The 27,013-nt window shown below is 47.9% G+C and overlaps 1 protein-coding gene across 1 annotated transcript in view; it reads right to left on the reverse strand.

Annotated features, from left to right (window-relative positions):
* Positions 1-651: 651 nt before the first annotated feature.
* Pou2f3 (POU class 2 homeobox 3) overlaps positions 652-27,013 on the reverse strand; it is an 81,700-nt gene continuing 55,338 nt past the window's right edge. Inside the window, exons 4-13 of the mRNA XM_038323898.1 lie at positions 21,123-21,227; positions 19,395-19,497; positions 16,961-17,043; positions 14,020-14,202; positions 13,511-13,652; positions 11,671-11,807; positions 9,323-9,484; positions 3,552-3,618; positions 2,208-2,343; positions 652-691 (exon numbers count right to left, since the gene is read on the reverse strand). Of these exons, the coding sequence (XP_038179826.1) occupies positions 652-691; positions 2,208-2,343; positions 3,552-3,618; positions 9,323-9,484; positions 11,671-11,807; positions 13,511-13,652; positions 14,020-14,202; positions 16,961-17,043; positions 19,395-19,497; positions 21,123-21,227 (1,158 nt within the window). The remainder of the gene's footprint in view (positions 692-2,207; positions 2,344-3,551; positions 3,619-9,322; positions 9,485-11,670; positions 11,808-13,510; positions 13,653-14,019; positions 14,203-16,960; positions 17,044-19,394; positions 19,498-21,122; positions 21,228-27,013) is intronic.

Raw genomic sequence — 27,013 nt, forward strand, 5'->3', positions numbered from 1 at the left:
GGGCAACAAAGAGTACCTGTGGATGGAAGTATATGGCCAGAGGGTAGCTCTGCCATCTGCAGAGAGGAAAGGACTTTGTAGGGCACAAGAATGGAAGAATTTGGTTGTAGTAAAGGGAGCTAGGGTAAAAGAAAATGAGGCAAAACTAGAAACTGTGCTAATTAGACAAAATAAGGCTTTGGTGGAAACATGAGAGTTCAGTTTTTCCACAGAATTTGCGATGTGTTCAGGATTGTGGCCGAGGGTGGAATCAAACCACGATCTACCATTCTTACAGTTTGGCGCACAGAGCAAATGGCTGTTCCCAGAAGCCAATGGCACACGGCCTTTTCTCCGAGAGATGAAGCCACAGTGAAGCCGTCTAAAACATTAGAGCAAGGAGGTGGCCATAGGCACGGCAGGCGAGCACGGTAAACTCCCCGCAGGATTATCAAGAGCCTGAGACATCAGCGTCGCCTACGGCGTGGTCTGCAGTCACAGTTTGGTTCTCCGGAGTCTCTGGATCCCCGAGAAGGCAAGATTGGGTTTGCTCTTCAGCAGTGGCCGTTTGTCCCACCCGTTCCCAAGTAGTCTGTCCATTCATGGAAGGCATGACTCCCTGCGTCCTGGTGGGAACAAGGGGCCAGGTGGAATTGGAGGAAGTTTTTGGTTTCAGTGGAGGTAGGTGGGATGATTCCAACGGTACCACGGTCTAGAAAAACAAAACAAAACAAAACAAAACAAAAACAGGCCAAGCCAGAGTTACAAACCTGATGGGAAGGTGACAGCTAAAAAGCAGGTAAAGAGGACCTTAAGGGGTGATAAAAACATTTTGGAATTAGATAACAGTAATGGTTGTACAACCTTGTGAATTTTATGGAGTATGAATCATACCTCAAATATTAAACTACTAATATTATTTGGGTCTCCTAGACCCCAGAAATTCTGACTTCCTAGACTATGAAACATATGGACAACAGAAGCTGCTTACTGAACTGCCTAGATTTGGACAAATGGATTCATCTCTTCCCGTAAAGCTCAAGTGTGTAATCTATCACTCAACTTGGTTTGCTTGTGTGTTTAAGATAGGGTCTCCAGCTGGGCAGTGGTGATGCATGCTTTTAATCCCAACACTTAGGAAGTAGAAACATGCGAACCTCTGTGAGTTTGAGGTCAGCCTGGTCTACAGAGTGAGTTCCAGGACAGATTCCAAAGCTGCAGAGAAACCCTGTCTCAAAAAACAAAAACAAACAAATGAAAAGAGAGGGTCCATGTTCAAGACAGGCCTCCTCCAAATTCACAATCCTCCTGCCTCAGCCTCCTGCATGCTGAGATTACAGGTGTGTACCACCATGCCCAAATTTGTTTTTTAAAATATATATATGAGTGTGCACACATATGGAAGTCAGGACAACCTTGGGTGTTGTCCCCACCTTCTTTGAGACAGGTTCTCTCATTGGCCTACCCACCTTCTTTGAGACAGGTTCTCTCATTGGCCTGGAGCCCAAAGGCCTCTCCCTCTCACTTCAACCCTAGCACTGGGATTCCAAGCCTACTGCCACCCCTGGCTTTTCTTGTGTTGTTCTGTCGGTCAGATGCAGTCCTCTGTTTTCCAGCAAGCATCTTACCAATGGAACTGTGTCCCCAGCCTCACATCCTGCTTCAAATCTGTCGTCTTCTGCACCAGGGAAAATTCTCACGACAGCCATCCTAAGAATACCTTTTCCAGGAGTTTATTCGGCTTGTGAGCTAAGACCCGCCAGGGCCTGCCCTGCTGCCTCCCAAGCAGATGTGGGAGCCAGATCTCAGTAGCATTTTTTTTCTTAGTGAGCCAGCTACACCTGAGGGCCAGAGTTGGTCTATGCCTGAGCTCCAGACTCATGTCATAATATCCTGTGGTTTGAGTTTCTGGTGAGGAGTGCTCCTGAGTCCAGCCCAGGACCTGGTCCTTTCTCACGTGAGCATTTGGAAATTTCCACCATCAAAGCTGAAGATGGAAATTCTGGCTTTGTTGACATCAGCCCTTGCCAGGACTGCTCGCCAGCTACCGCTTCTTTTTAAAATCCTCACTCCCTGGGGATGCAGTCCAGTCTAGCTCTTCACTCTGCCCCCCCATCCCACCTCCACTGTTACCCCACTTCCCATTTCCAGTTGTCATCTATGGCACCGGCCCAACTCCTCACATGCCCCTGAGCCTGCCAGATGCTTCCTCGCTGCCGTCCACTTACCCCGAGGAGTTAAAGCCGGAGGAGGAGTTCATTGCTGCTTTGGAGTTATTTTGAGATGCTGTGGGGCTGCTGGCATGGAGTCCTGAGCCAGGAGACGAAGGCCTGCTGTTGTTCCCAGGGGAACAGGATGACGTTACTGAGGACAAAGAGAGACAAAAACAAGGCCAAAATAATGTTGCTGGGTCTGGGGACCTTTGCGACACGGCCCTTTCAACACATAATTTCCTGTTGGAATCCCCAATGGGTGCCTTACCATCTCCCTACCCCCTGCCTGTCTGCCCACCTTCTACCCTGTGAACATCAAGGCCCACCCATCAGCCCATCCTTGGTGGGGCCTTTATTTCAAGTGCTCTCGGCAGCCCAGGCCCTCAGAGCAGTGCGGCTGGTTCTGTCAGTCCAAGACTTGCCAAATGCATGGAGGACAGATGCCAAAATCTGTGGGACACGCCCTGGGCGGGAGGGGAGAAGATGATGAAGCTCAGGAAAGGAAGAGTCATGGGGAGAAAGCATGAGGCATACAGGAGAGCAGAGAGGTTGCCAGACTCTCAGTTCTCTGACTCTACACAGAAAATGCGCATGGTCCCCTTGAAGGGAACCCAAGCCTCATGTTGGTCCTGGGCCTGTCCCGACTCCCCCTGAAACTCATTGTCATCCTCTGTAAAAGGGTGGGTTTGCACCAAGTAGATATTCTTCATGTTTGGAATCCCAGTATGTGTTTCATGGATAGAACGCCATATATTTTACTATTCAAACTAAGATTAAAAAGAAAAAAAAGGTAGACCATGCAGAGATCAGCATATGAGGCTGATCCAGAGGACAGTTGGACATATCCTTATCTAGGTCTGAGAAATGCTACAGGTGCTTTGGGAGAAACAGAACCCTGAAAATGTGTTTGGAAGCCCGTCTTCCTCCAGGTTTTCCATACAGTTCACTTTGGAATGTATTATCCCCTTGAGTGCTGAGCCATGCTGCAAGTAAAGTAAAAACACGCATTTGTTTAAACTTTGCTTACCAATATTTTCCAAACTTATGTGATCACAGAACCCTATTCTTCCTGGCCCTTATTTTTAATGTCCTTTGAGACACACTGAGGAAATGCTGACTTAGGTTAAGAGCTTTTTTAAGGGTTTTTTGTTTTACTTTGTTTTGTTTGAGACAGGGTTTCTCTAGGTAGCTCTGGCTGTCCTGGAACTTGCTCCCTAGACCAGGCTGGCCTCGAACACCTGCCTCTGTCTTTCAAATGCTGGGATTAAAGGTGTGCACCACCACACCTGGGTCCTTTCAGTTTTAATCTATTGTTTAGAATAGTCCTTGTGGTGTCTGGAAACCTCTTTTGAAGCTCACCTGTTCCAGGCATGGTACTATGGACAGGAGGGACGGAGAGGGCACCCAGAGATCCTGACGGAGAAACCTGAAAGGCAAGAGAGGCTTATGAATGTCCATGCTGCGTCCTTCTTCCTTCTGCCAGGACACTGGGTGAAAGGCTGCAGAGAGCAGTTTGCCTTCCTCAGGGACCTGCTGCTCCATAGTTTTCACCTTGTGCGTCATAGGAAGACCTGTGGACTACATACAGCCATCTGGACCCACTTCTGGCCTGCTGCAGAAGCTCCCTGCGGCTGACACAGACCACTCCCCCTCCTGATGGTGCCCCTGGCAAAGTTCCTCTGGTACTGCCAGGCTGGAGGTTTGTTCCAGTGCCCCGAGGAGAGATGAGCAAGCCTTTGAGGCCCTTGCTCCGGCAGATGTTGCTGACTGCTTGCTCTGTTTCTACTTTACGTGCCTATAATCTCAGTGCTTGGGAGACTGAGGCGAGGGGACTGCTGTGAGTTCTGAGTCAGCTAGGGATGCATAGCAAGACACTGTCTTAAAAAAAAAAAAAAAAAGCAAGCAGGTAGAGATTTAAAACACCAGAAGGGGCCATTCAGGAGCTAGGTAGGGAGACACCTTGGCTCAGTCACTAAAGTGGCTGCCTCTCAATCTCAAGCATGGGAAAACGCGGTTTTAACAGTCACAGCCCGTAATCCCATGCTGAGAAAGAAAGACAAGAGAATCCCTGGGTTTGCTAGTCAACCAAACCAAGGAGCTACACGCCAAACCAGGGAGCTCCAGGGTCGGTGAAAGACCCCATCTCAAAAAATAGGACGAAAAGCAATTGAGGAAGATACCCAATGTTGCCCTCTGCCCCCACCCACTCCCATCCCCCCACATTTAACCTCCCAGTTCAGGAACCTACCCCTCACCATGATTATTCAAGAGCAGCCTAGGATAAGAACTAATGAGTGGACAGACAGATCTGGGTGTGAGACCTGGCCGTGTCACCCACGGTCTGCGTGACTATGAGTAAGCTACCAACCCCAGGAAGGCTTGGTTTTCTCATCTGTGAAACAGCAGCAGCACCTCCCTGATATTTCTTTTAATTAAGATTTAATAAGATAATGTCTATAAAGCTTCCAGCCCTGTGGCTGGCAAAGAGCACCGGCTTGTTAAAGGTTAGCTGCCTTGCTCCCGGAAGAAAAGGGCTATGGACAGCTGGTTATCTCTAGGTGCTTTCTTAGCGCCACCTTTGAGCTCAGATCTGCATATTCTTGCCCTTTTTCCTTTTCTCCTGTTGACCAGGAAGCGCTGACCAGCATTTTCATAGGATATTGATGCAGAGACCCCACTTAGGGACCTGCCATCTGCTAGGATCCCAAACAATTCTGGAACAGCCCCTCCAACAGGAAGTAGCCTGTTCTCCTTTCCTAACTAATCAGAACTTCTCTTCTACTTACCCTTCAGTTTACAATGAGCAGGGCCTGGAGGGGTGGAGGCAAGTGCGGGGCAGTTTGGGAGGTGTGGCAGAGTGGTGAGAGATGCTATCAGTCATCTCCTCTCCTCCTCTCCCAGATGCCACACCCAAGAACCCTGTTGTTTTCAAATAAATAATAGTGTGTACAGTCACTGTGATTGCTTCCTCCACTTCCAGCTAAAGATGGGCTCTGCATATGCAAACATACATATATATAGTCCCTTACTTTAAGCATTATTTTTACATATAGCAAAATAGTGCCAAGATGCTTTGTGTGTGTGTGTGTGTGTGTGTGTGTGTGTGTGTGTTTTGCTGGGGACTGAGGCCATGTTCTTATGCATGCTAAGCCAGGGCTATACATAGTATTGAGCTACATACACCTCCCAACCCCCTTTAAAATTTTATTGTTTATTTTTTAAAAGATTTTATTTTTTAATTATGTATACATGTGCTGGTATGTGGGGGGTGCATTGCCTGCAGTGCCCACAAAGGCTAGAAGAGAGCGTCAGATACCCTGGAGCTGATAGACAGATGCACAGGTGGGTGCCGGAAACTAAACGCAGGTCCTCTGCAAGAGCAGGATGAATTCTTAACCACGGAGCCATCTCTCCAGCTCCTATTAATTTATTTTTCTGATTTAGCTAGCTTGAGATTGCTTTGTGCCAGAAATAAAAGACAGCAGTTTTCATTCCACCAAGACCCAAGGAAAAGACAGGATCAGAAGACACTCCTTCATCTAACGTACATGATGCTGGGTGTGGAACTCTTGTCTTCTGGGCATGATATGACCATTACTATCTAGAGAAGCTTATTTTTTTAAAGATTTATTTAATTTTATTTTCTGTGTACAGGTATTTTCCCTGCATGTATGCCAGTGCACCATGGGCATGCCTGGTGCCTGCAGAGACCAGAAGACATCAGAGGATTCCCTGGACAGTTGTGAGTGAGCTTTCATGTGGGTTCTGGGAATTGAACCTGGATTCCTCTGGAAGACAGCTAGTGCTGTTACCTGCTGAACCATCTCTCTAGCCCTAGCCTGTGGTTTTTTAAGCGCATGCCTTCTCACAGGCTCCTCTTTCTGCCTACCTAAAGCATTCTTGCTACTTCAGGCAAATCATGGGCTCCCCACTGCTGCTATGCTGACTTTTTTTTTTTTTTTTTTTTTGGTTTTTCGAGACAGAGTTTCTCTGTAGTTTCTAGAGCCTGTCCTGGATCTAGCTCTTGTAGACCAGGCTGGCCTCGAACTCAGAGATCCACCTGCCTCTGCCTCCCGAGTGCTGGGATTAAAGGCGTGCGCCACCACCGCCCGGCTATGCTGACTTTTTTTTTTTAAGACAGGGTTTCTCTGTATAGCCTTGGCTGTCCTGGAACTCACTTTATAAACAAGGATGACCTCAAACTTTGAGATCTACCTGCCTCTGCCTCCCAAGTGCTGGGATTAAAGTCACCCAGAGAGTTGAGTGTCTTTTTTATCTGCATTCCCATAATGCTGCTGTGGGACTCCCAGGCTAGACCTCTCATGCACACTTGGTTTTACTTCCTGCATTATCAGTCTCTTCCTTCTCGGTTTCTTCTCTTGATCCTCTTGTTTTCAAATGGCTGGTGTCACCAGAGGGTGGAAGTGAACCTTTCTCTGTCTTTACTTCATACAAATTCCATAATGGAATTCTTCTTACCCAGGACTTCAACGGCCACCTGCTTGTGATAGCCCCAACCCATGGCTCCCTCCCAGCTTCTCTCCTGGCCTCTGTAGCCATTGTCCCAAGTTTCCAGGGACAGTCCCACTTATGTGTGCTGCAGGCCAACATCATGACGACGCAAAGAACTGGAGCACTACCTTTCCGCACCCCAAAACCAGCTGGTCCTGTTTGCTAGGTCCACACTGAATGCTACCATCTACCCAGCTAGCCCAGCCGGAACACTCTGAGTCATCCCCAGGGTTCCCCTTCCACTGCTCTCCCTGCCCCAAGACAGCTCTGAGTTTATTAACCAAGGCCTTTGCTTATATTTTTGTTTGTTTTTGACGTAGGGCCTCATGTATTTGCTAAATAACTGAGGATAACCATGTACTTCTGAGCCACCCCAGGGGCTGAGACTCCATGGTGGTGCTGTAGATGGAGCCCAGAGCTTCATGCATAGTAGGCAAGCACTCTACCAACTAAACCACACTCATAACCCTTGTTTATCACTTGACACTCTCCTCTATGTCCTGCCCCATGACCAGTTCAGCTCCACCTTCCAACATTCCTCTACATGGAACCGCCTGAAGTTCCATGAACGTGCTGTGTATTTTTCCCCACCTAGCTGTTCTCACACTTCCCCTGGAGACAGCTCCACCTCACACATACCTGCCACTGTAAACTCAACTCAGGCACTAATGACCTCCTGTGGGGAAGCCTTCCTAGCCACCGTCCCCAAGGTATGTTAGCGGCTGCTCCTAAGGTTGCTTAGAGAAATGATTCTGCTGTTTGTCTCTTGTTTATTTGTGTGTATCCTCTGCTAGACAATGAGGTCCCCTGGCACTGGGAATAAATGGCATCTATCTCCAGCACTTGGCACAAAGACCAACAGAGAGCTGGTCTGTGGCTATATGGGGGAAATCAACAATGTGGGAGTCTTTTATGTAGGTCTTACCCAGCCTGCAACCAGCCTGCCAAAAAACTAGAGGACGTCATTCTATCCAACTTCTCTACCCTTTTACCACCACTGCTACCAAAGATAGAGAACTCTTTTCCATTAACCACGGCCCATCTCTCTCTAGACAGAGCAGGACACATTCTAATCCCCAATCCTCTGTGTCTCCCTTGAACCTCAAGTTATTCTCAGCCTTGGCTTTTCCTGGAACACCAGAGGCTAAGATTTAACCCCAGCTAGGTACTGCCTCTTGGGTGCCTAGGAAGCACACACAACTAAACATAAATGGTTCCAGATTCTCAGCTGTCTTTGTCTTTCAAGCCTGTTCTTCGTTCAGTCTTTCAAATTTATCATCATCATCATCATCATCATCATCATCATCATCATTTGGAGACAGGGTCCTTCTAGGTAGTCTTGGATGTCCTGGAACTCACTATGTACATCATTCCAGTCTCAGACTCACAAATATCTACCTGCCTCTGGCCCCCAAGTGCTGGGATTAAAGGTGTGTGTTACCAGGTCCAGACTGACATTTTTTAAAAGGGTAGTGCCAACAACATGCATCCAGTACTCAGGTAGCTCAGTTTGTAGCATGTTTGCCTAGCATGCAGGAGGCCCTGGGCTCCATATCTAGCACCAGAAAAACCAGGTATGCTGGTGCATACCTATAATCCCAGCACCTAGGAGATAGAGGTCACCCTCAACTACACAGCACGCTCAGGCTGGCTTGGGCTACTTGGGACCCTGTACCATAAAACAAACAAAACAAAACCAACAAGCATCCTGGGAAAAACAGTCTGCTGATCTGCTTTTTGAATCTGAGCGATTAGCAAATCTTATTGACTTTACAGCTGAAGAACATACAGAGTCCAAGCATTTATTCTCATCACCATGGCTACCACCCTCCACACCTCCTCTGCTCAGCCTGATGGCTGTCTTCTGGCATGTCTCCAGCTTCTCGAGTTATTCTCCACTCAGCAGCCCATGTCAACCAGCTCAGATTTATATATCCAGGCTTTTCTAACACCTTCCTATTGGAGTCAACTGGAATCCTCTCACTGAACTCCAAGACCTGAGGCACTCTATTTTCTGCTCCTTCTCTGAATTCATCTGCCTTTTGACCCTTTTGCATAGACCTCCTCGGTGGCCCCTCCACCTTGAACACTCTTTCCCCTACATATACACATATTTCATCCCCTTACAAAGTTTAGATTTTCATTTAAATACCACCTAATCAGACAGGGCATCTCTAACCTTCCTGTTAAAAAGGCGAAAACACACCAATCATCTTGTCCATGTTGTTGTTTTTTAACTGTATTACACTTTATTCATGCTACATATATGTGTGGGCATGTGAATGACACATAGCATGGTCAGAGGTCAACTTTTGGGAATTGGCTGTCTTCTTCCACCATGGGGGGGGGGGGTCCCAGACATGGAAACTGGATCATCAGGTTGGGCAGCAAGCATCTTTACTGGCTAAGCTATCTCAACAGCCCCCACTTCCCTTCCACTCCTCTTTAATCTTCTTATATTATGCATATATTGTAAGTTGTATTTATTTGTTTATTCATTTACTGAATTTCCCCCACCCACTACCTACCATGCTGTGGTATGGAAGACTCCCGGCCTCTACGTACATGTCCCCCGAGTATTTGGCAGCCAGCCTGTCAGCCAACTCCAAGTCACTTACCAGCCGGGAGCTGTAGATGGGAGGCTTGATGGGTGTGGCCACAGGGCAGTTGATTCGCTTCTCCTTTTGCCGTCGATTGCAGAACCAGACCCTGACCACCTCCTTCTCCATGGACAATTGCTCTGCGATCATGGAAATCTCTTCTGAGCTGGGTTTAGGGTTCTACAGGGACAAAGGGGTAGGGTGTGGTCAGGAGACAGAAACAGGAGCAGAAAGTAGAGGTGAGGGCCAAACGTTCCAAACACAAAACATTGAACATATGGGTCAAATGCCTTAGAGTCAGACCAAGGGTGGAATACTGACTTTATCATCTGTGCACTGAGCGTCCTTAGGAATTCCCTTTACCTCTGAGCCCCAGTCTTTCCAGATATGGAGTGAGACTACCTGCCTAGCACACGGGACTATGGTAAGGGCTACAGGAGAAAGCATGTGTACACCATCAAGCACAGGGTTGGAATGGATGAGAGGATGCAAAACGTTGGTCCCTTCCTGTTCTCCTTCCCTTTGGAGTATTCCCACGGCAAGGCCTCCATGGTTGAATTATGGAGGGGAGGTGGAGTCCTTGAGGAAAACCTCCCTCCTGAGTCCTTCCTCATGACCTTTCCCTTCACATCTCTTCCTAGAAAACGAGGAGGCTGGACTGCTTAGGCCCACCAGGTCTGTGGGAGAGCTGCAGGCCGTATGATGTCATCGCTCAGTCCCGCTGACCTGCCACCCAGTCTGTGGCTTGAGCCCCTTTCCCTCATTCTTGTATCCCCCACCCTTAACTATACTGCTCTAAGAAACCTGAAAGATGGGAAACTCAACTCCAGTCATCCTGCTGGCAGGATGCAGCCACGAATCCCTGAGCCAGACTCAGTGGGGGAGCTGCTCCAGGCCAGCAGTCCTAGCAGCCAGGATCTACAGGGGTAGACTGAGTCATATTCAGTAACCAGTGAGGCTCTAGGGGAAGCTACAGGACAGATCCCCATAGAGGTCCACTGTTATCACCTGTATTTCCCTCTTCTCACCCCTCCCCGGCTCCCACGAGGCTCACAGCCCACACACACTGCCTCAAGAATATGCTCTGGCTATCCTTGAGAAGAATGTTTATTTAGAATTTACGGCTAGAATATCTAATTGAGAACATGGAAAGATTTGAAAACTTTTAATTAAAAAAAAATGAATGCATGTCTTAAAAATAACTGTAAGAAGCAAAACATTCTAATTGGTGGAACAAAAAGAGACTTGTGCAGTATAATCACAAGTGTCTAAATGAGCACGAAGGGCAACACTGCAATTGCTTTCAGAAGGCACTGGAAGCTGGGTGGCGGTACAGGCCTATAATCCTAACACTTGGGGAAGGACACAAAGAAGATTGGCATGAGTCTGAGGCCAGCCTGGGCTACATGGTGTTATATACAGGTCAACCTAGGTAAAATCCAGTGTGAGACCATATCTTTAAAAAGCAAAGACAAAACAGGCAGACAAGAGGCAAAACAAAAACAAAAGGCAATGGGCTGTCTTTCCTTTCTACTTTTCTTCCTATGTTTTCCAAATTGTTAATAATGAACATTGACTGTATTTTTTTGTCTTTTTTTCAAGACAGGTTTTCTCTGTAGCTTTGGCCTGTCCTGGAACTAGCTCTTGTAGACCAGGCTGGCCTCGAACTCACAGAGATCCGCCTGCCTCTGCCTTCCGAGTGCTGGGATTAAAGGCGTGCGCCACCACTGCCCGGCAACTGTATTTTTTTTTAAGTTAAAAATCTTTTTTTAAAAAAATTTAGAAAAATCTTTTTAAAAATCTGACATTTATTTATTTGAGAATGGGGCATACACTCTGGCAAAGGGGGATGGAGTTCAGGGGGCAACTTGCAGGAACTGGTACTCCTTCTACCGAGTGGATTCTAGGGACTGAACTCAGGTCATCAGGCTTGGCTACAGGCCCTATTTTGCCCCTCGCTAAGCCATCTTGCCAGCCCTTTATTATACTTTTCAATTGAAAAGCAAAATTTGTTTCAAAAGAGATGGAGTCTTTTACATAATGCCCTTGTTACCTCAAATGTATACAGAAACACACGCCCTACTGGGATGCTGTGTTCATTCTTGAATTTTCCAGTGAGAAGAATAATGAGGCCCAAATACATGTCAACAAGGAAAAGAGCTTTCTGGAACTCTCAAAGAAAGTCAGCATTTCTGGGCTCCTAGAGAAGAGTGACTAGGTTTCCCCGCAAGACAGGTGTTTGTGTAGCAGGGGAGAGTAGTGTTTAGCATCTTGCACTGAGCCCAGCTTCCTGCGCATGTGGGACCTGCTAACCTACCTGCACAAGCCCACCCAGCCCCTCCCACCCTAGGAGGTTGGTTGCTCACGTCTTGAAATCGCTTCTCGAGTGTCAGGCGGATGTTGGTCTCGATGCTGGTCCGTTTCTTCCTCTTCCTGCCAAACACTTCGCTGAGAGTAGGGTAGGAGCTGGGTGTGTTTGCCGAAGGGTCTGATGGGGAGGACTCTGGAGAGAGGAACAAATGAAGCTCAGAGACGGAGATATGTGGCTGGCCCAGTCTGCCGGAGTAAACCTGAGGTTTCTCAGCCCTTCCCACGGACCCTGCAGCGCTATATTCAGAATTAGCCCTGACCCCAGCAGAGAATCCAGAACAGATCGAGTCCTGCTTCTCCAGGATGCTCTAGGTGAATGTCCGCCAGGACTCCTCCCACCACAGAGTCTCCATGTGTTTGCCGCTACAGTTCAGGGATGCCTAGGCCTCAATGGCCTGTGTGGGGTGTGGGGGATGAGGTAGAATTATGAGTCACACGGTCTGGCCTGTTTTAAAAGATATGGCCCTCTGTGTGTACTAAGTGAAATGGGTTTGCTCTGGCACATAGGAACCTATGCTAGTTCTGAAGACATTTGTCCTCGAGTGATAGGTGGAAGCCAAGGCCACAGGGTGGGGAAAAGTTATAGTAATGATGAGCCCTCAAACCCTTTCCCAAAGATTTTAGGAGCTTCCATCATTTCTTCTATTTGGATGTTTCAGTAAAAGTTGTCTCAGAAGCCGTGTATTGAGGAGGAGAGGAAGAGGATTCCCATGCATTCTTCTGAGTGAGGGGACTTCCTTAAAGGGACCCAGCCTGTCCACCCAAGCTACTCCTCCTGCCTTTTAACACTGGAGTAGTAACTCATAACCTACACTCCTATTTGACATAGCCTTGGAGAGGGGCTTATTCCTTTCCTCTCCACATGGGCCAGGGGCTACCCTGCACCACACACGTGGCAATGTCTGGAGACATTCTGGGAGGTCTCTCAACTGGGGAGGTGAAGCAGATGCTGGAGTAGGTAGCGATTCAGGCTGCTCACCTTCCATGCGGAGGTCAGTTCCCAAGGATACACAGTTTCACTCAGTCCAAAGGTCAGAAGCCCTACCTTTCACTCTTTCTAAATGCCAAGTTCTGGTCATCATTCCAAATGCCCTGCAACTTTTCTTACCCCCATGACCTCCTGGCAGTCCTGGATCCTGACAAATCTACTTCCTCATCACCCTTCCTGCTGACCTGCTTTTCTGGCCAGTCCTTACCACAGCAATTGCCTATCCTGCTCCAGAACAGTCAAATAAAGACCTGAGCTAGGCCTGGGTCTTTTGCCTCAGAGGGACCCTGCAGGTCCCTCTTTGCCGTCTTCTGACCTAGGCTGATCCCATATAAAAATTTGAGTCAGTGGATTAAATTTAGCCTCTAAGCTGTTGTCTTGAAATATAGGATAGGTAGCTCTGGGGCAAGGGATAAAAAGAAAGGAAGGGAAAGGAAGGGAAGGGAAGGGAAGGGAAGGGAAGGGAAGGGAAGGGAAGGGAAGGGAAGGGAAGAGAAGAGAAGAGAAGAGAAGAGAAGAGAAGAGAAGAGAAGAGAAGAGAAGAGAAGAGAAGAGAAGAGAAGAGAAGAGAAGAGAAGAGAAGCAAGTTGCCCTGTTACAGAGGAACCACATCTGCCAAAAGGCTCCCCCTCAGGAAAAAAGAAAAAAAAGACACTTTTTTTTTTAAAATCTCTGCTTACCATTCTCCTGGATTTTACCTCTTTGTTAATGCTAGGCTCAAAAGGGGATAAAGGAGATTCTATGCCTTGACTTGGTCAGCCCCGTCATACACACACGCCCCTAGAATCACCCCTGTGGAGTCTCCTAGAGCCCCTTTCATGCTCATTTCTCATTTCTCTGCCACCCACCTGCATCATTCAGCCACTTCTCCAGCAGTGGCTTGAGTTTACACATGTTCTTGAAGCTCAGGTTGAGGGCCTCGAACCGTGAGATGGTCGTCTGGCTGAAGTCGTTACCGTACAGCTTTCCCATGGCCAGTCCCACATCTCCCTGCAAGGGGTATTGAGAGGGAGGAAGGTGAGGGACAGATGTCGCTGTTTTGTCTGTGTTCTCTATGGCCCCAGGGCTACCACACAGGCAGAGCTCTGAACCATGAAGCCCATGACCCCGCACCTTCCCAGGGCTTTTTCTTCTAGGATACAAACTGGCCTTATATTTCTTGCCTTATGCTCTGAATGGGCCATGCCCTTGCCTGGCCTTTATTCCTGTCTCTCCCCCGGACAATGTCCTCGCTTTCCTTCCCACTAGCGACCTGTCCAAACTGGTGCAGGTCAGGACACTCCTGAAGGCTGAACTTGGGAAGCCCCAGCCGCTGTCACAGAGCCCAGTTCTTCCACCTGCTGCGCCCAAAGCAAACCTGTGTGAAGCCCAGCTTAATGCGCCTCTGCTTGAAGGTCTTGGCGAACTTCTCCAGCTCCTCCAGGTCACTGGGCTCATCAGTCCCTCCAGGGCCAGGTAGATGTTTGGGCACTGGTAGATGCTGAGGGGCTTCCAGGTGGGGCTCTAAAGAGGATCCCGATAACCCAGGGCGCCCAACTGCCTGATAAGGAACACAAGCTGGTGTGAGCCACAGTGTCTCAACAGCCAAGCACAGGCCTCTACGCTTGTTACTAATAGTTCACTTCCAGGGCGACACGTCCTAGAGCATGCTAAGCCTTACTGTTGCGGTAGAGATTGGCATTTCTATGAATCTGGATCCAACCCTGAAAGAAGCAGGACGAGGAGGTGGCCTCTTTGGGTGTCGGTCTGTGACACACTGACTCAGAGTAGGTGACTTCCTCTTGTTAGCTTTCCGCCATAAAAGGAACCGGCAGGGTTGTTTACAACAAGATCTAAGATCTCAGCACAGGATAAATCCCAGCCCGGGACAAGGAAAAGGTTATTTGCCTGTTCTTTTCCACAGAGCAAGGTGATGAAGGCACACACAACAGTCACAGACTGAAGATAACGGGGGACATCTGGAAATTCAAGATACTAGTTATGAGTGTCACTTTTCTTCCTTTTTCTTTAATAAGAATGTTATGAGTTTATTTTATGTATCCATTTGGCGGGGGGGTGGAGAAAAGGTCTTGCTATGTCACCCAGTCTGACTGGTCCTCACAATCCTCCTGCCTCTGCAATACTAGGTTTACAGAAATAAACGCCACCATTCCTGGAGAGGGTTAAGTTTTAATCAAAGGTGGTTTTGAAAGATTTATTTGTTTTTATTTTATGTGTTTTGTTGGTTTTGCATATATGTGTGTGTGTGTGTGTGTGTGTATGTACATGAATACGTGTATGTATGCATGCATGCATGTGTATCCATGGCCTATGGAAGCAAGAAGGGTGTTTGGTCACCTGAAACTAGATTACTGTGAGTCACTATGTGAGTGTTGGGAATGAGTAGAATGCTGGGCCATCTCTCCGGCCCCAAGCAAAAGTTTGTTGTTTATTTGTTTTAACTACTGCTATCCCAACATACCTTGCCAGAAGATGCCTCTTCTCTAGTCTGTTTTCACAGGAAAATCTACCATCTAACTTAGGGCCACGCTGCATTCACACGAGATCAAGAATATATCTAGCTTAAAATATCCATTTTTAAAAAGATTTATTTATGTGTACAGGTGTTTTGTCTGTCTGTGCGTAAATGCACCCCATGTGTGCCTGCGACCCTTGGAGGCCAGAAGAGGGAATCTGATCCCCTAGAATGGAGCTCTTACAGATGGTTGTGAGTCTACACGTGGGTACTGGGAACCAAACCTAGGTCCTCTGCAACAACAGCAAGAGCTCTTAACCCTTGAGCCACTTCTCCAGCCGCTTGATCTGTCTGTTATTCTACCAAGATGGAGTGCAGTCTAGATCTGGGGGCCAGAGTCTGTGCCTAGCACAGAACCGCACACTGCCTGTGAGGACAATGAGCGGAAATCCCCTGTCTCTCCTTCCTGGTCTTCTTTTTTCCTTAGAGGAGGTTCAATCCTCTCTCCTGTTCTGCTTTCCCAGAGATAGGCATCCTTACAAGGAGGAGGAGTCAGGCTTCTAGATGGGAGTCGCTAGGGACATCACAGATGAGACCTGTTTGACAGGAGATGAGAATGGGAGCAGAGAGAGGCAGCCCAGACCAGATCCCCAGAGCAAAGCTCTGGTCACCCTGGAACACTCCTTCCTGTAAATTCACTTGCTATTGCATTTGACAAGAACTTTGAGCTACACATTCCCCTCCTCTTCCACAATCCCATCAACTGCCCAAGTGTATCAGTTTGATGTCCCAGATGCCAATCACTTATCCCTCCCTGCTCTTGTTTCTGTGACTGTTAGTCAGTCATCTTACTCCAGGAGGACTCCTCTACTTATTTACTTATAGACAGCCAAGCTAGTCTTCAACAAGTAATTCTCTTGCCTCCGTTTCCTTGGTGGCTAGGACTACAGACAGAAACCTTGGCACCCCAAGTAGAAACACTTTAATTGTCCTCTAATTGGACTATATGTCACAAGTCTCTTGATAGGTCCTGGGTACGCTCTAGGACCTCGGTGTCATATAGATCAGTTTCTATAACTACGCCATTCTTGGATGCAGCCAGAAGAAAAGTGCAGCATCCAACTTAGCTGTTCCCGTTACTTTCAACCACTAGGTGGCGCTCTCCTTCTAGCTATTTTCTGTGGACGTTGGGCGTGGGAGATTTTAAACCAAGAGAAGGAATGTTACGAGACTCTGTGGTCATTTCCAGTCATCCCTTGTAGGAACAAATAATGCATCTGATGTCCTGGAGACACCCTGGCATGAGGCTGGCAAGAAATAGACTTTTATTTTTTTTTTATTTCCTAATTGACAAACAGGTGCTGTGTGTGTGTGTGTGTGTGTGTGTGTGTGTGTGTGTGTGTGTGTGATGCTCCAAAGCAAGTCGGCACAGGGCCCTCCTGTTAGACAGCCTGCTTGTCCCCAGCATATGCCCATTGGAGAGCATAATCATTTGAAGCGGTCCTGAGGCGAGATGGATACTGTCTTTGCTGTCCTACCCTTCTTGGGGCTTGATGGCATCTGGGTGGAACTTGGAGTGGGGTAGCTTAGCATCCTGAGTAGCAGTAGCTGGCTAAGTTATTAGAGGGGTGAAGCCAGAACCTGACAGGACTGGAACTGTGTGCCCATAGCAGATATAAGGCCAGCCGGAGAGCCACATTTTAGTGACAGGGAAACCTACCTCCTTAGGAGTAGCTTGGGGTTTTCCCAGATGCCAACAGGCCCTAAGGAGCAAGTGTCCTGCTCAAGAGGCAGGAAGTCACTGAGACAATCTATGAAGAAGCAGGAGGGGCTTGGCAGTTACCTGGGAGGCGAGGCCAGGCCCTGTCTGTGGGAGGAGTAGAGTGCTTTGTTGCTGTGGAAAGGAGAGAAGATTCGGCTGCAGACCTGAGTGACAGGGGAGGGACAAAGGAACAAACAAACAAACAAAACAAAACAAACAAAATCCAGGCCATTTGAAAGACCAGCCAGACATTGAAATCATGTTAACTGCCCCCTCCTCCTGCTCACCTCATCCAGGTCCCCAACCCACCTTAAGCATGACTGAAAGGCCCTGTGGGCACTGCCAGGAATTGCCACAGACAGGTGGAGGCCAACCAGACCCAGAGATAAACAGATGTAAACAGCAGTCCCCAAACCTGTCCTGCCTGCCTGCCCGGAGAGCTGCTATTGCTTAGGAGGGTCAGAACACTCTCCCTGGAATCTGCCCTGAGGAACAAGGACACAGGAATGACTACAGAGCCCCTGGGGACCAGAGTGTTTCAAACTGTCCCCAAGGGAAAACAGCTGGGATGTTTAGGCCCACCAGATCTGTAAGAGCAGAGCAAGCAGCTGGCACCATATTGCTCAGAAGGGCACTGGGTCATTGGTTAGAGGCTCTTAGAGACCAGGTCATTAAATTCATTGGAAGGAGGCCTGAGAGCAAAGGGAAGGCCAGATGCTGGGGACTTCAAACTCCCTTTGGGCAGTGTAGACTCTATCTACATGTTACCTTGCCTAGGGACCTCCCTCTCCCCCTGTCTTCAGGAAAACTGCCAAGAAAAGGCTCTGCCCGTCTGATGACTGTGATCAGTAGCTCTTGTCTTCAGATGGCCAGGGTCAGCAGTTCTCACTCCTAGCAGAGGGGGGGAGCCCTCAAAGCAGCAAGACCGACATGGGAGTAGGCCATCTCTGCCGCTCAGCACTCAGTGTAGAGGAGTTCCTTGGCATATCTGCTGTCCCCAGATGGTTCTGGGTCACTGAGGTACCACATTTGCTAGAGTTGACCTTTCTGCCCCAAAGGTCAAAAGGTAGGAGAGGTCTTGGAGGAACCCTGGTCTAGGAATGAGGACGCTGGAGTATTAATTTGTTTACACTGCATTCTGCCCAAGTACCCATCAATAATAACTTTGGGGTACAGAGCTTTATTTTCTTATTTTTGTAGCGGAGGAAACAAACTTGTAGAGATTATGTAAGTTTTCGAAAGAAGCATAGCCAGTATCTTTTTTTTTTTTTAAAGAATTTCTCTGACTTCAAATTTCGCCTGTTTTTCTTTCCCCTCCATTGTATATAATATGCCAATGCCTGTGAATTCTGTGCCTGGACCATGTTCACGTCCCTTGGAGTCTTCTAGAAATAAACTGAACCAATGCTTATCTGTTCTTTCCTAGTCCAGGCGTATGATGGGTGTTGGTTAGCCAAAATAAACACTCAGCTGTGTTCCCATTCATCTTAGCGCTAGTCTGAGACTCCAGGCAAGCTAAGCATAGGGCCCGTGTCTTAGGCAGATAACCGGAGTGGAGAACAGTTACCTGGACTTTCAAATTCTCCTCTAGAGTATGAGCTATGGAGAGCTTATACTTCCGGTAGCATTTTCAGCCCTGTTTGGCAGTGGTGAGTGGAAAGGCAAGCAGTATAATGAGGTCATCTAGAACATGGGTCTTAGACTCTTCCGGAACTTTCTAGTAGGTCCACCAGCATGCAATAGGGCTATCTATAGTACAAGTTTACTCTGAGGAATAAGCCAGGAAAACAACTCAACAGACTCCCGGGCATGTTAAGCAATGGTACTTAGTGTTATTAATGCTCTGATGTGTTTGCTCAGAGCTTGGGAGTAATTTCCCTGCCAAAGACAACCAGACCTATTTTCTGTAGCCTGTGGGAGGCACTGCTGTTCCATCCAGACAGAATCATAGCCAGGCCAATGGGAGGGGAAAGGCTCAGTGCAAGCCAGACTTCTAAAGGAATCTCTGGGAGCTAGCTGCTTCTTCCTCGTGTCACCTCCGCCCCCACGTCCACCATCCTGCACCTTTAGAGTTGGTTCCTATGAAAATGAAGTCTCAGCAAGAGCCAGAGCAGAGAGGTGAATCAAGGAAGATAAAGAATCTGGAGCCCCCTGTGCCCACCCCTAGGAACCCCTTCCTAGGTCCCAGGCAGGAAAGCTGGTCTTTTTCAGACAGGAGTGGAACCCAGGCTGTCTTCAAACTTGCTGTGTAGCCAAGGATCAGCCTCCTGCCTCCACTTACATGTGTGCTGGGATTAAAGGTGCCACTATATTTGGCTTTATGTAATGCTGGGGATCAAACCCAGGGCATCCTGGATGCTAGGTAAACTTTCTCTCGGCTGAGAGCTATTCCTAGCCGCAAGTTAGTTTTCATACCAGAGGGGTGAGAAACTTCTCTGCCCCCCCCCCATGCCCAGTAAGCAGCAACAGACCGTTCTAGACTCAGGCACGACTGTACAAAGCCCAGGGTGCTTACCTTGCTGTCCAGGTGGGGTCTGGGAAAGCAGAAACTGGGATACAGACTGTAAGTGGCCAGGGACTAGCACAAGCTGCTGGAGTGGATGGAGAGAAGCCATGTCCTGTAGGTGGGGAGATGTGCAAATGTTATAGAGCCTATAGTCGGGGGACCTAAAGCCTATTGACCAACAGCTCCTGTAGTGTCTGGGATCGCAAACTCTGGGAGGTCGTGGGCAGCGTCCTTGCTTCACGTCACCATGTGTCCTCAACACATGGCACACAGTAGCTAGACTTTAATGCTGGCGTTGCTCCTGCAATCCACCAAGCAGCCCCTGAAGCATACAGTTACTTAACTCTGTCCTAATGTTTTCGTTTGTCCTGACTCCCAGTTGTAGAGGCCCTGAGGACCAGCAGCAGGTATTACCCATGTTACACAGGCTTATCTAGAAGTGGTAGCAATCCCAACTGTACATTTTCTTCAACTGTCACGTCACTCGATTATGCTAAAAGCCACTCTTTTTTAATATTTATTAATTTATTATGTATACAATATTCTGCCTGTGTGTATGCCTGCAGGCCAGAAGAGGGCACCAGACCCTATTACAGATGGTTGTGAGCCACAATGTGGTTGCTGGGAATTGAACTCAGGACCTTTGGAAGAGCAGGCAATGCTCCTAACCTCTGAGCCATATCTCCAGCCCTAAAAGCCACTCTTTAATTATTTCTTGTACCCGAGTCTTTCTAGAAAGTACTAGAAGATGGGGCAAAACTGTGAGTTATTTTGTTGTTATTTTATTTGAAACAAGGTCTCGCTCTCTAGCAAGAAAGGCTGCAAACTCACTGCATAGGCCAGGGGGTCCTTGAATTTGCAGCCATTCCTTCTGCCTCAGCTTAGCAAGCACTGGGGTCACAGGCATACACTATCATGCCTGACTTTGTTGTTTTGTTTTGAGACAGGGTCTCTTATTATGTAATGCTAGTTGGCCTGGAGTTTTCTCCATAATCCAGGCTAGTCTTGAACTCAACAGAGATCCACCTGCCTCTGCCTCCTGAGTACTGGGATTAAAGCTATGCACCACCAAGCTCTGCCCCAGGCTTAGTTTTCAATATTAAACAGAATGTCCATCGCTCTAAGCTTCCCTCACCGCCTCAAGACATACACACGGCGAAATGGGGGGTTCCAGACCCCACAGACCTGAGACCTGTGGCATACACACTTGTCAAACCTCAAAGAATGAAGGAGGTGACACATGCTGGTCACAGGAACGGCTCAGAAAGTAGATCTTTCTTCCCTGGATGAACCACAAGATCCCCTGGAAACTTCTATGCTACTGGGCTGAGGCTCACTGCTCTCCAGACAGGAGCCTTCCTCGCTAGTTTAGCTTGGTCGTATAATCTTGACGGAGGCCGAGTGTGCCCACTGGAGACAGAGAGGCTCTGTCACTACACAGCGTTAATCACTGAAGGCCCTCAGTGTTGCAACATAGCTATTGGATCCTTTTTGTCAAGACTAGCTTTTGGTACTGCGAAAGAAGTGGCATGTTCCTTTGTATCCCTCACCAGGTCTCACTTCTGCAAGGACTGGTTTTGGAAACCCCACATTCATGCCTCCTTTGCTTGCAATGGGGGCTCCTTGAATGAATTCACAGGGTATTAGGTATAGAGAGCCAACATTTTGTAGAGGGGCTGGAACAGACTCACCAACCTAGAAAGTATAGCAGGGTCCGAGGCATGGGCTGGCACCTACCCCAGACATTTGGTTTCCAGGCATCATGGTAGGCCCTTGGCTCAGGTGGCATGGCCTGTGGGAAAGGGTCTGCTGTAGAGAGTCACCCAGATCCTCTGTCTTAATCTGCAATAGAGGCAGAAGGAGAAGGTGAGTCCTGGGCACCCCCAGCAGACAGAGACAGAAGTGTGAAGGCTAAAGCAAGAGGTGACTGACAAGTCTGGAAATGAAGCAGGTAGCCCAGAATCCCCTGGGCTGAAGGCATAGATGGGTCCCAAGAGGATTCTACAGGACCAGTCTGCAAGGCAGAGCAATCTACTGGCAGCACCACCTTGCTGGTGCTGCGCCAGCTCACAGTATTTTTCCTCCTTGGAATGAGAAAAACCAGGGTAGCATAGTGACTTCTAAAAAGAAAAGAAAGCTTAGACCTGCTCACCCTTTTGGTATGATGACCTTTAGTGGGTAAAGCACTTGCTACCAAGGCTGATGATTCATGGCACATGTACACACGTACACATGCATGCACATACACATCACACAATAAATGTAAATTAAAAGTTTGTAATGAGAAAGCTCACCAGGGATGGTGGTGCATTCTTGGGACGCCAGTGCTTAGGAGGCTGAGGCAGGAGGACTGCCATGAGTTTAAGGCCAGTCTGCACTACATAGTGAGTTTTGGGGCTTATATAAGAATTCTTGCCAAGGCTGGAGAGATGGCTCAGTGGTTAAGAGCACTGACTGCTCTTCCAAAGGACCTGGGTTCAATTCCCAGCACCCACATGGCAGCTCACAACTGTCTATAACTCCAAGATCTGACACCCTCACACAGACATACATGCAGGCAAGACACCAATGCACATAAAATAAAAATAAACAAATTATTTTAAAAAAAGAATTCTTTTTTGGGTTTTTTTTTTGGTTTTTCTTTCTTGCCTGGGGAGATATAAATATAGTCTGTCTTCTCCTTATAAGGTCTCAACAACAAACAAAATATGATTTCACCAAAGTGCACTCTGGGAAAGCAGTGAGTTTAACAGGTTTACTTACAGAGCACAAGGAGGGGCACATACAGGAGAATAAGGGACCCCAAAGCAGCCATACTGGAAAATCTTTACCCAGCACTGATGACGACTTCCCCACCCCTCCATAGAGTACCCCCTCCAGTTAATTGTCTGTGGTCTGTACACACATAATGGGGTCAGAATTGCCTACAATTGGCCAGAAGGTACAGAGGGAATGACAGGGATCTTGGGTTAGGGTCTAATGACCCTCCTCACCCCTACTATGTGGGACCGTCAACAGTCAACAGCCTGATCTGGGGGTCTCATAAACAGTCCCAGCTGTTCTGATGACAACAACGGCTGTCAAGGCTGAAAGATTAGCTCGGAGGATAATATGACCCTGTCACAAACAAACAAAAACTTCAAAAACAAAACACACAAACAATCAAAACCCGAAACCAAAAAATAATCTTCAGTGCCCAGGTGTAGTGCGTGCACTGTGATCTCAGCAACTGGGAGGGTGAGGCAGGAGGATCATATTTGAACTCAGCCTGGGTGTACACAAAATCAACTAACCAAAACAAACACAGGAACACACAAAAGAGTACTAGAGCAAATGTTTATAAATCCTTTGCTTTTCCACCACGCCGGACTATCAGCATTTCCTTTGAGATGACTAGGATTCTAAATGGTATCCCTTAACACTCCCCACCTCAAAAGAGCAAAACACATGACATCCTTGAATTGATCTCCAAAGTTTGCTCTTTATTTCTGTATCAATTCCCATCTGGGAAGCCCGGAAGCCTGAAAGCTGCAGGTCAGGGGACTTCGTCTCTTCATCCCTCCTTCCACCTTCTCCATGCCAGCTGCATCTGCTGAGGCCCGCTGGGTCGGCATGGTTTTGGTGGCAGGGTGGCAGTCTCCCTACGAGCAGAGACGTGCCCTCCGTACTGTAGCCTGAGGAACCTTTGGTGGTTTCCAGTTCTTTCCAGTCTTTACCCCCCTTCCATGACACAAGAACCACCCACTCCTGGGTTTCCCAGGAATCCCTGAGAAAGGCAGGAAGTACTGCTTATGCCCCCCTCCACTCCTAAACAATTACTCTCTCGCAAAATTTCAGGAAGTCCACTGGGAGGGGAGCCAAGTGACTTTGAGTGTATGCAATATATCGAGGAATGCAGAATCAACACCGCCCCTCAAGAAACTTTGGTGGGACCTTCTGAAATAGACTAGCTGATTTTCATGACTGATAAACTCTGGCACATAAAAGATGCTGGCTTAGAATGTTGTCTCGGCCTACACTGGGAATGTGACTAACCCAAGCAAAAGCTGAGAGTCTGAGTTAGACAAATGGAGCATGCTGGCTGCTAGAGGATGAGGCAGGAGCATCGCCAGGATGAGGATTGCCTAGGCCACATAGTAGATCCTGCCTCAGAAAACAAACAACAACAACAAATAAATCATTGTATAAACTGAGATTAACATTTGAGCCTGGGCTGAATCACTATGGAAAATGGATCTGGATCACTAAGGAAGGGATTTTTATTAGCCGACAGAGGAAGGGGCAAATAGTGGAAATCTAAAGAATATTGTTTGATTAAAAGACAATAATGGGACCAGAGATATAACTCCATGGTTAAGAGCACTTGTTGCGCTTCCAGACGACAAACACCCACATCAGGAGGCTCACCTGTACCTCCAGCTACAGGGGACCCAATGCCTTCTTCTGGCCTACAAGGGAACCTTCACACATATGCACACACATACACATATGCATCAATAAGTAAATCTTTAAAAATAAATAAACCTACTGTTTAAAATAAGACAAAACCTATTCTGTGAGGAAAAGCCTGGACACTGGACAAGGTGGACCTTGTTTCTCATCATAACCCTGACTCTAACTTCCTATGTGATCTTGAGCAATAGGAGACTTGGTTTATTTACCACCTGCTACATGTTCCTATGTGATTTTCTCCCTCTTGGCTCTAAAAGGGAATAGCCAAATCTGGTCACGTGCACAGATGGTGGACTAGGTAGTCTAGTGACTACCAAGAGACCCCAGAGAAGCCCTGGGCAGACAGTTTGGAGGAAGCTAGCTTTTCCAAGCAGACTTTGCAAATCACTGCCCACACAAAGAAAGATTATTCTGGAACCTTGAAGCAATGAATGGGGAGGAAGGAAAAGAAATGGGTTTGTAACACTATGCAGACAGAGGGATCCTGAGAACTCAAAAGGCATGGCATGTGGGTTGGCCTCCAGAGTTCCCCTCCCAAGCAGCCCCTTAGCTCTCCCATCACACTTGGCACCTCCATCTCAGAAGTGCTGACACTGGCTTCCATCACAGACCTTAGAGTCTCCACACTGAAATATTTGTTAGCAGGTTTTTAAAGACTAGATAATCAATGGCTTCTTTTTCCAAAACCATCACCGCCAAAGCAAATTTTGGTCTGCTCTGAAAGCCCCTTTTGGCCAGCCTTCCTGCCATATCTCTCTGCTGTCTACTCCCTTTCTGCCATCAGGCACCCCCATGCCAGAGAGGCTGAGGAGGCAGGATGGAGGAAGAGGGACAGAAAGAGGGAGAGCACGGAAATCTGGAAGAGAAATCACACCGGTAGAACCACCCCGGGCAGCCTGGCATAGTGCCAGCGCAAAGGCAAGTGGCGGGTTCCTTTCCAGGCTCATTATGCTGGGAAGAGAGAGATAAGCTATGACGGAGCGCAGAAGCATGCGCTTAGCCTCCAACCTGGGCACTATCTGTTAGGATCGCTGCCAGGTCTTCCTGCAATGCTGAAGTTCAGAAACCAGCACCACCATAAAAGAAAAGGTATCCTTTCATCTGCCTCCTAGATCGATGCCCTCACACTCTTCTGTTTGGGGGGGGGGGCACACGCACCTCCCAGTTCAACAAACAAAATACCTGGCTGTCGAACCCTCTCAAGCTGTAGGTTGGGGCTTCTTGGTAACTTTCTATGTTACTCTTCTGAGATTAATTTGTCTCGTTTTGATTCACCAATCTTTTTAGTCATTCGTTTTCCTACAATTCCCCACCCCCTGGGGGAGAAGTGCTGAGTGTAGTTCCCAAAGCGACAGCCGTAAACAAATAAAATGAGAAAGACACAGGAAGGCAGGCATAGTGGCACACCTTCAGTTCCAGTAGGGAGGCAGAGACAGGCATATCCCCAAGTTCAAGGCCAGCCTAATCTACACAGAGCAAGTTCCAGGACAGCCAGGGTTATACAGAGAAACCCTTTCTTGAGAAACCTTTCTTTCCTGGTATGGGAAGCTGGTGTACAGACAGCTACTGCCTCCAGCATGTTTTTTTTTGTGTGGTTGTGTGTGTGTGTGCACGTGTATGTGTTTCTTTTTTGACATTCTCAGGGGCTAAAGAACCTAAGAAATTAAGAAATAAAGCCTCACTAATCTCCCCAAAAATCCCTTTTCACAGCTGTCGAGTGGAAAAGGCTGGAACCTTTCCAGGCCAACTGGGTGTTGGCTGTGGGTCTGTAAGATGAGATAGAGACTTCTGTCTGATCCCACTGACTTCTAAGGTGAGAACCGCAGGCAAACTGGATGAAAACCCAATTTCCCCCATCCATGTGAAAACCCAACTAAACCCACAGCCTGATTAGAACCACAAAGATGGTCTCCAGGGTCTCACTCTTCCTGTTACCTAAGTGGAAAGACTTCTCTGAGCTCTATCTGGGCAGGCTACTCCTGGGGACAGGGTCTGCCACAGTATGCACGCTCCCTGGCCCAAGCCCAGAACATCCTAGCCACCCTAACAGATGAGGTTTGAGAGTGTAGGATCTCCTCCACCCACGGCTCTCTGCAGAAGTATTGCAATGAGTCTTGGGCAGTGACCAGGGAGGTAAAAAGCTATCGTGAGTGATTATCTTTTCTAATCCAAGTGAACTCCCTGACTTCACTACTTTAGAAAGCAGTAGCCTCCTTCTAGAAGGAAGATGCTCCTCCGGAAGAGGTAGAAGCCCTCGCTGGCTTCACTGGTGTCTTCCTTAGCCTGGAGGATGTGGAACCTTCTCATCCCACACAAGTCCAGGGAGCTTATGACGTAGATACAGATACACAGCCAGCTACCCCCAAACTTCAAGGCCATGGTCTCCTGACCCTCCCGACTGCTTCTTCTACCAGAAGACACTAGAAATAGAAACATCCGAAAAATAGATCACCAGGGATGGGCGAGGTGGTGTCCAGGCCTACGACATACTTGCGCCTCCCCCTGCGGACAGGTGCATGGTGGAGCTGGGGTCCTTTTCTTTAGCTCCCTCCACAGGACACAGTCACATGACCCACTCAGGGGAAAAACAGTCCAACACTAATGAATATATCACTGGTGATGAAAACGATCAAAGCTGTTGTTCTGGTTGCATAACTCGTTTGTGGAAAGTGTTTCATAAAATATTTCACAAGAAGGCGCGTTTCAAAGCAGAACAGCTCCCAACCTGCCTTCAATTACAGGCAAGGTGGTACTTTTTTTCCTCTCTCTCTCTCTCTCCTCCTTCTATGCTTCTCCTGAGCAGCGAGGCAGAGTTTCTGTAGCTTATCTATAAAGAGCTGGCAAAGGTGCACCCCACGAAAACATTCTAAAAATATATTCCAAGTAGGAGAATCGGGCAGGCAGGTAAAGAACGCATCTCGGGTGAACAGGGCCGAAGGCACTCCATTTGGTGGGTGTTGGCTGAGGTTGGGTTTTGGTAGCCTCCCCTCCTTTTTTTTAAATTTATCAGTTTTATTAACAGTGCTGAGACTGAACCTCACATACTAAGCAAGTGTTCTAGCATAAGCCACACCCCCAACACGGTGGATTCTACTCGGAAGACCTTTTCTCTCTAGGGTTCCTGGCTTCTCTCTCAGAGCCCAAGGTCCCTGTCCCACTTCGAGGCTTCCAGGAAG

The sequence above is a fragment of the Arvicola amphibius genome, chromosome 3 (assembly GCF_903992535.2).
Source record: "Arvicola amphibius chromosome 3, mArvAmp1.2, whole genome shotgun sequence".
NCBI classification, from domain to species: Eukaryota; Metazoa; Chordata; class Mammalia; order Rodentia; family Cricetidae; genus Arvicola; species Arvicola amphibius.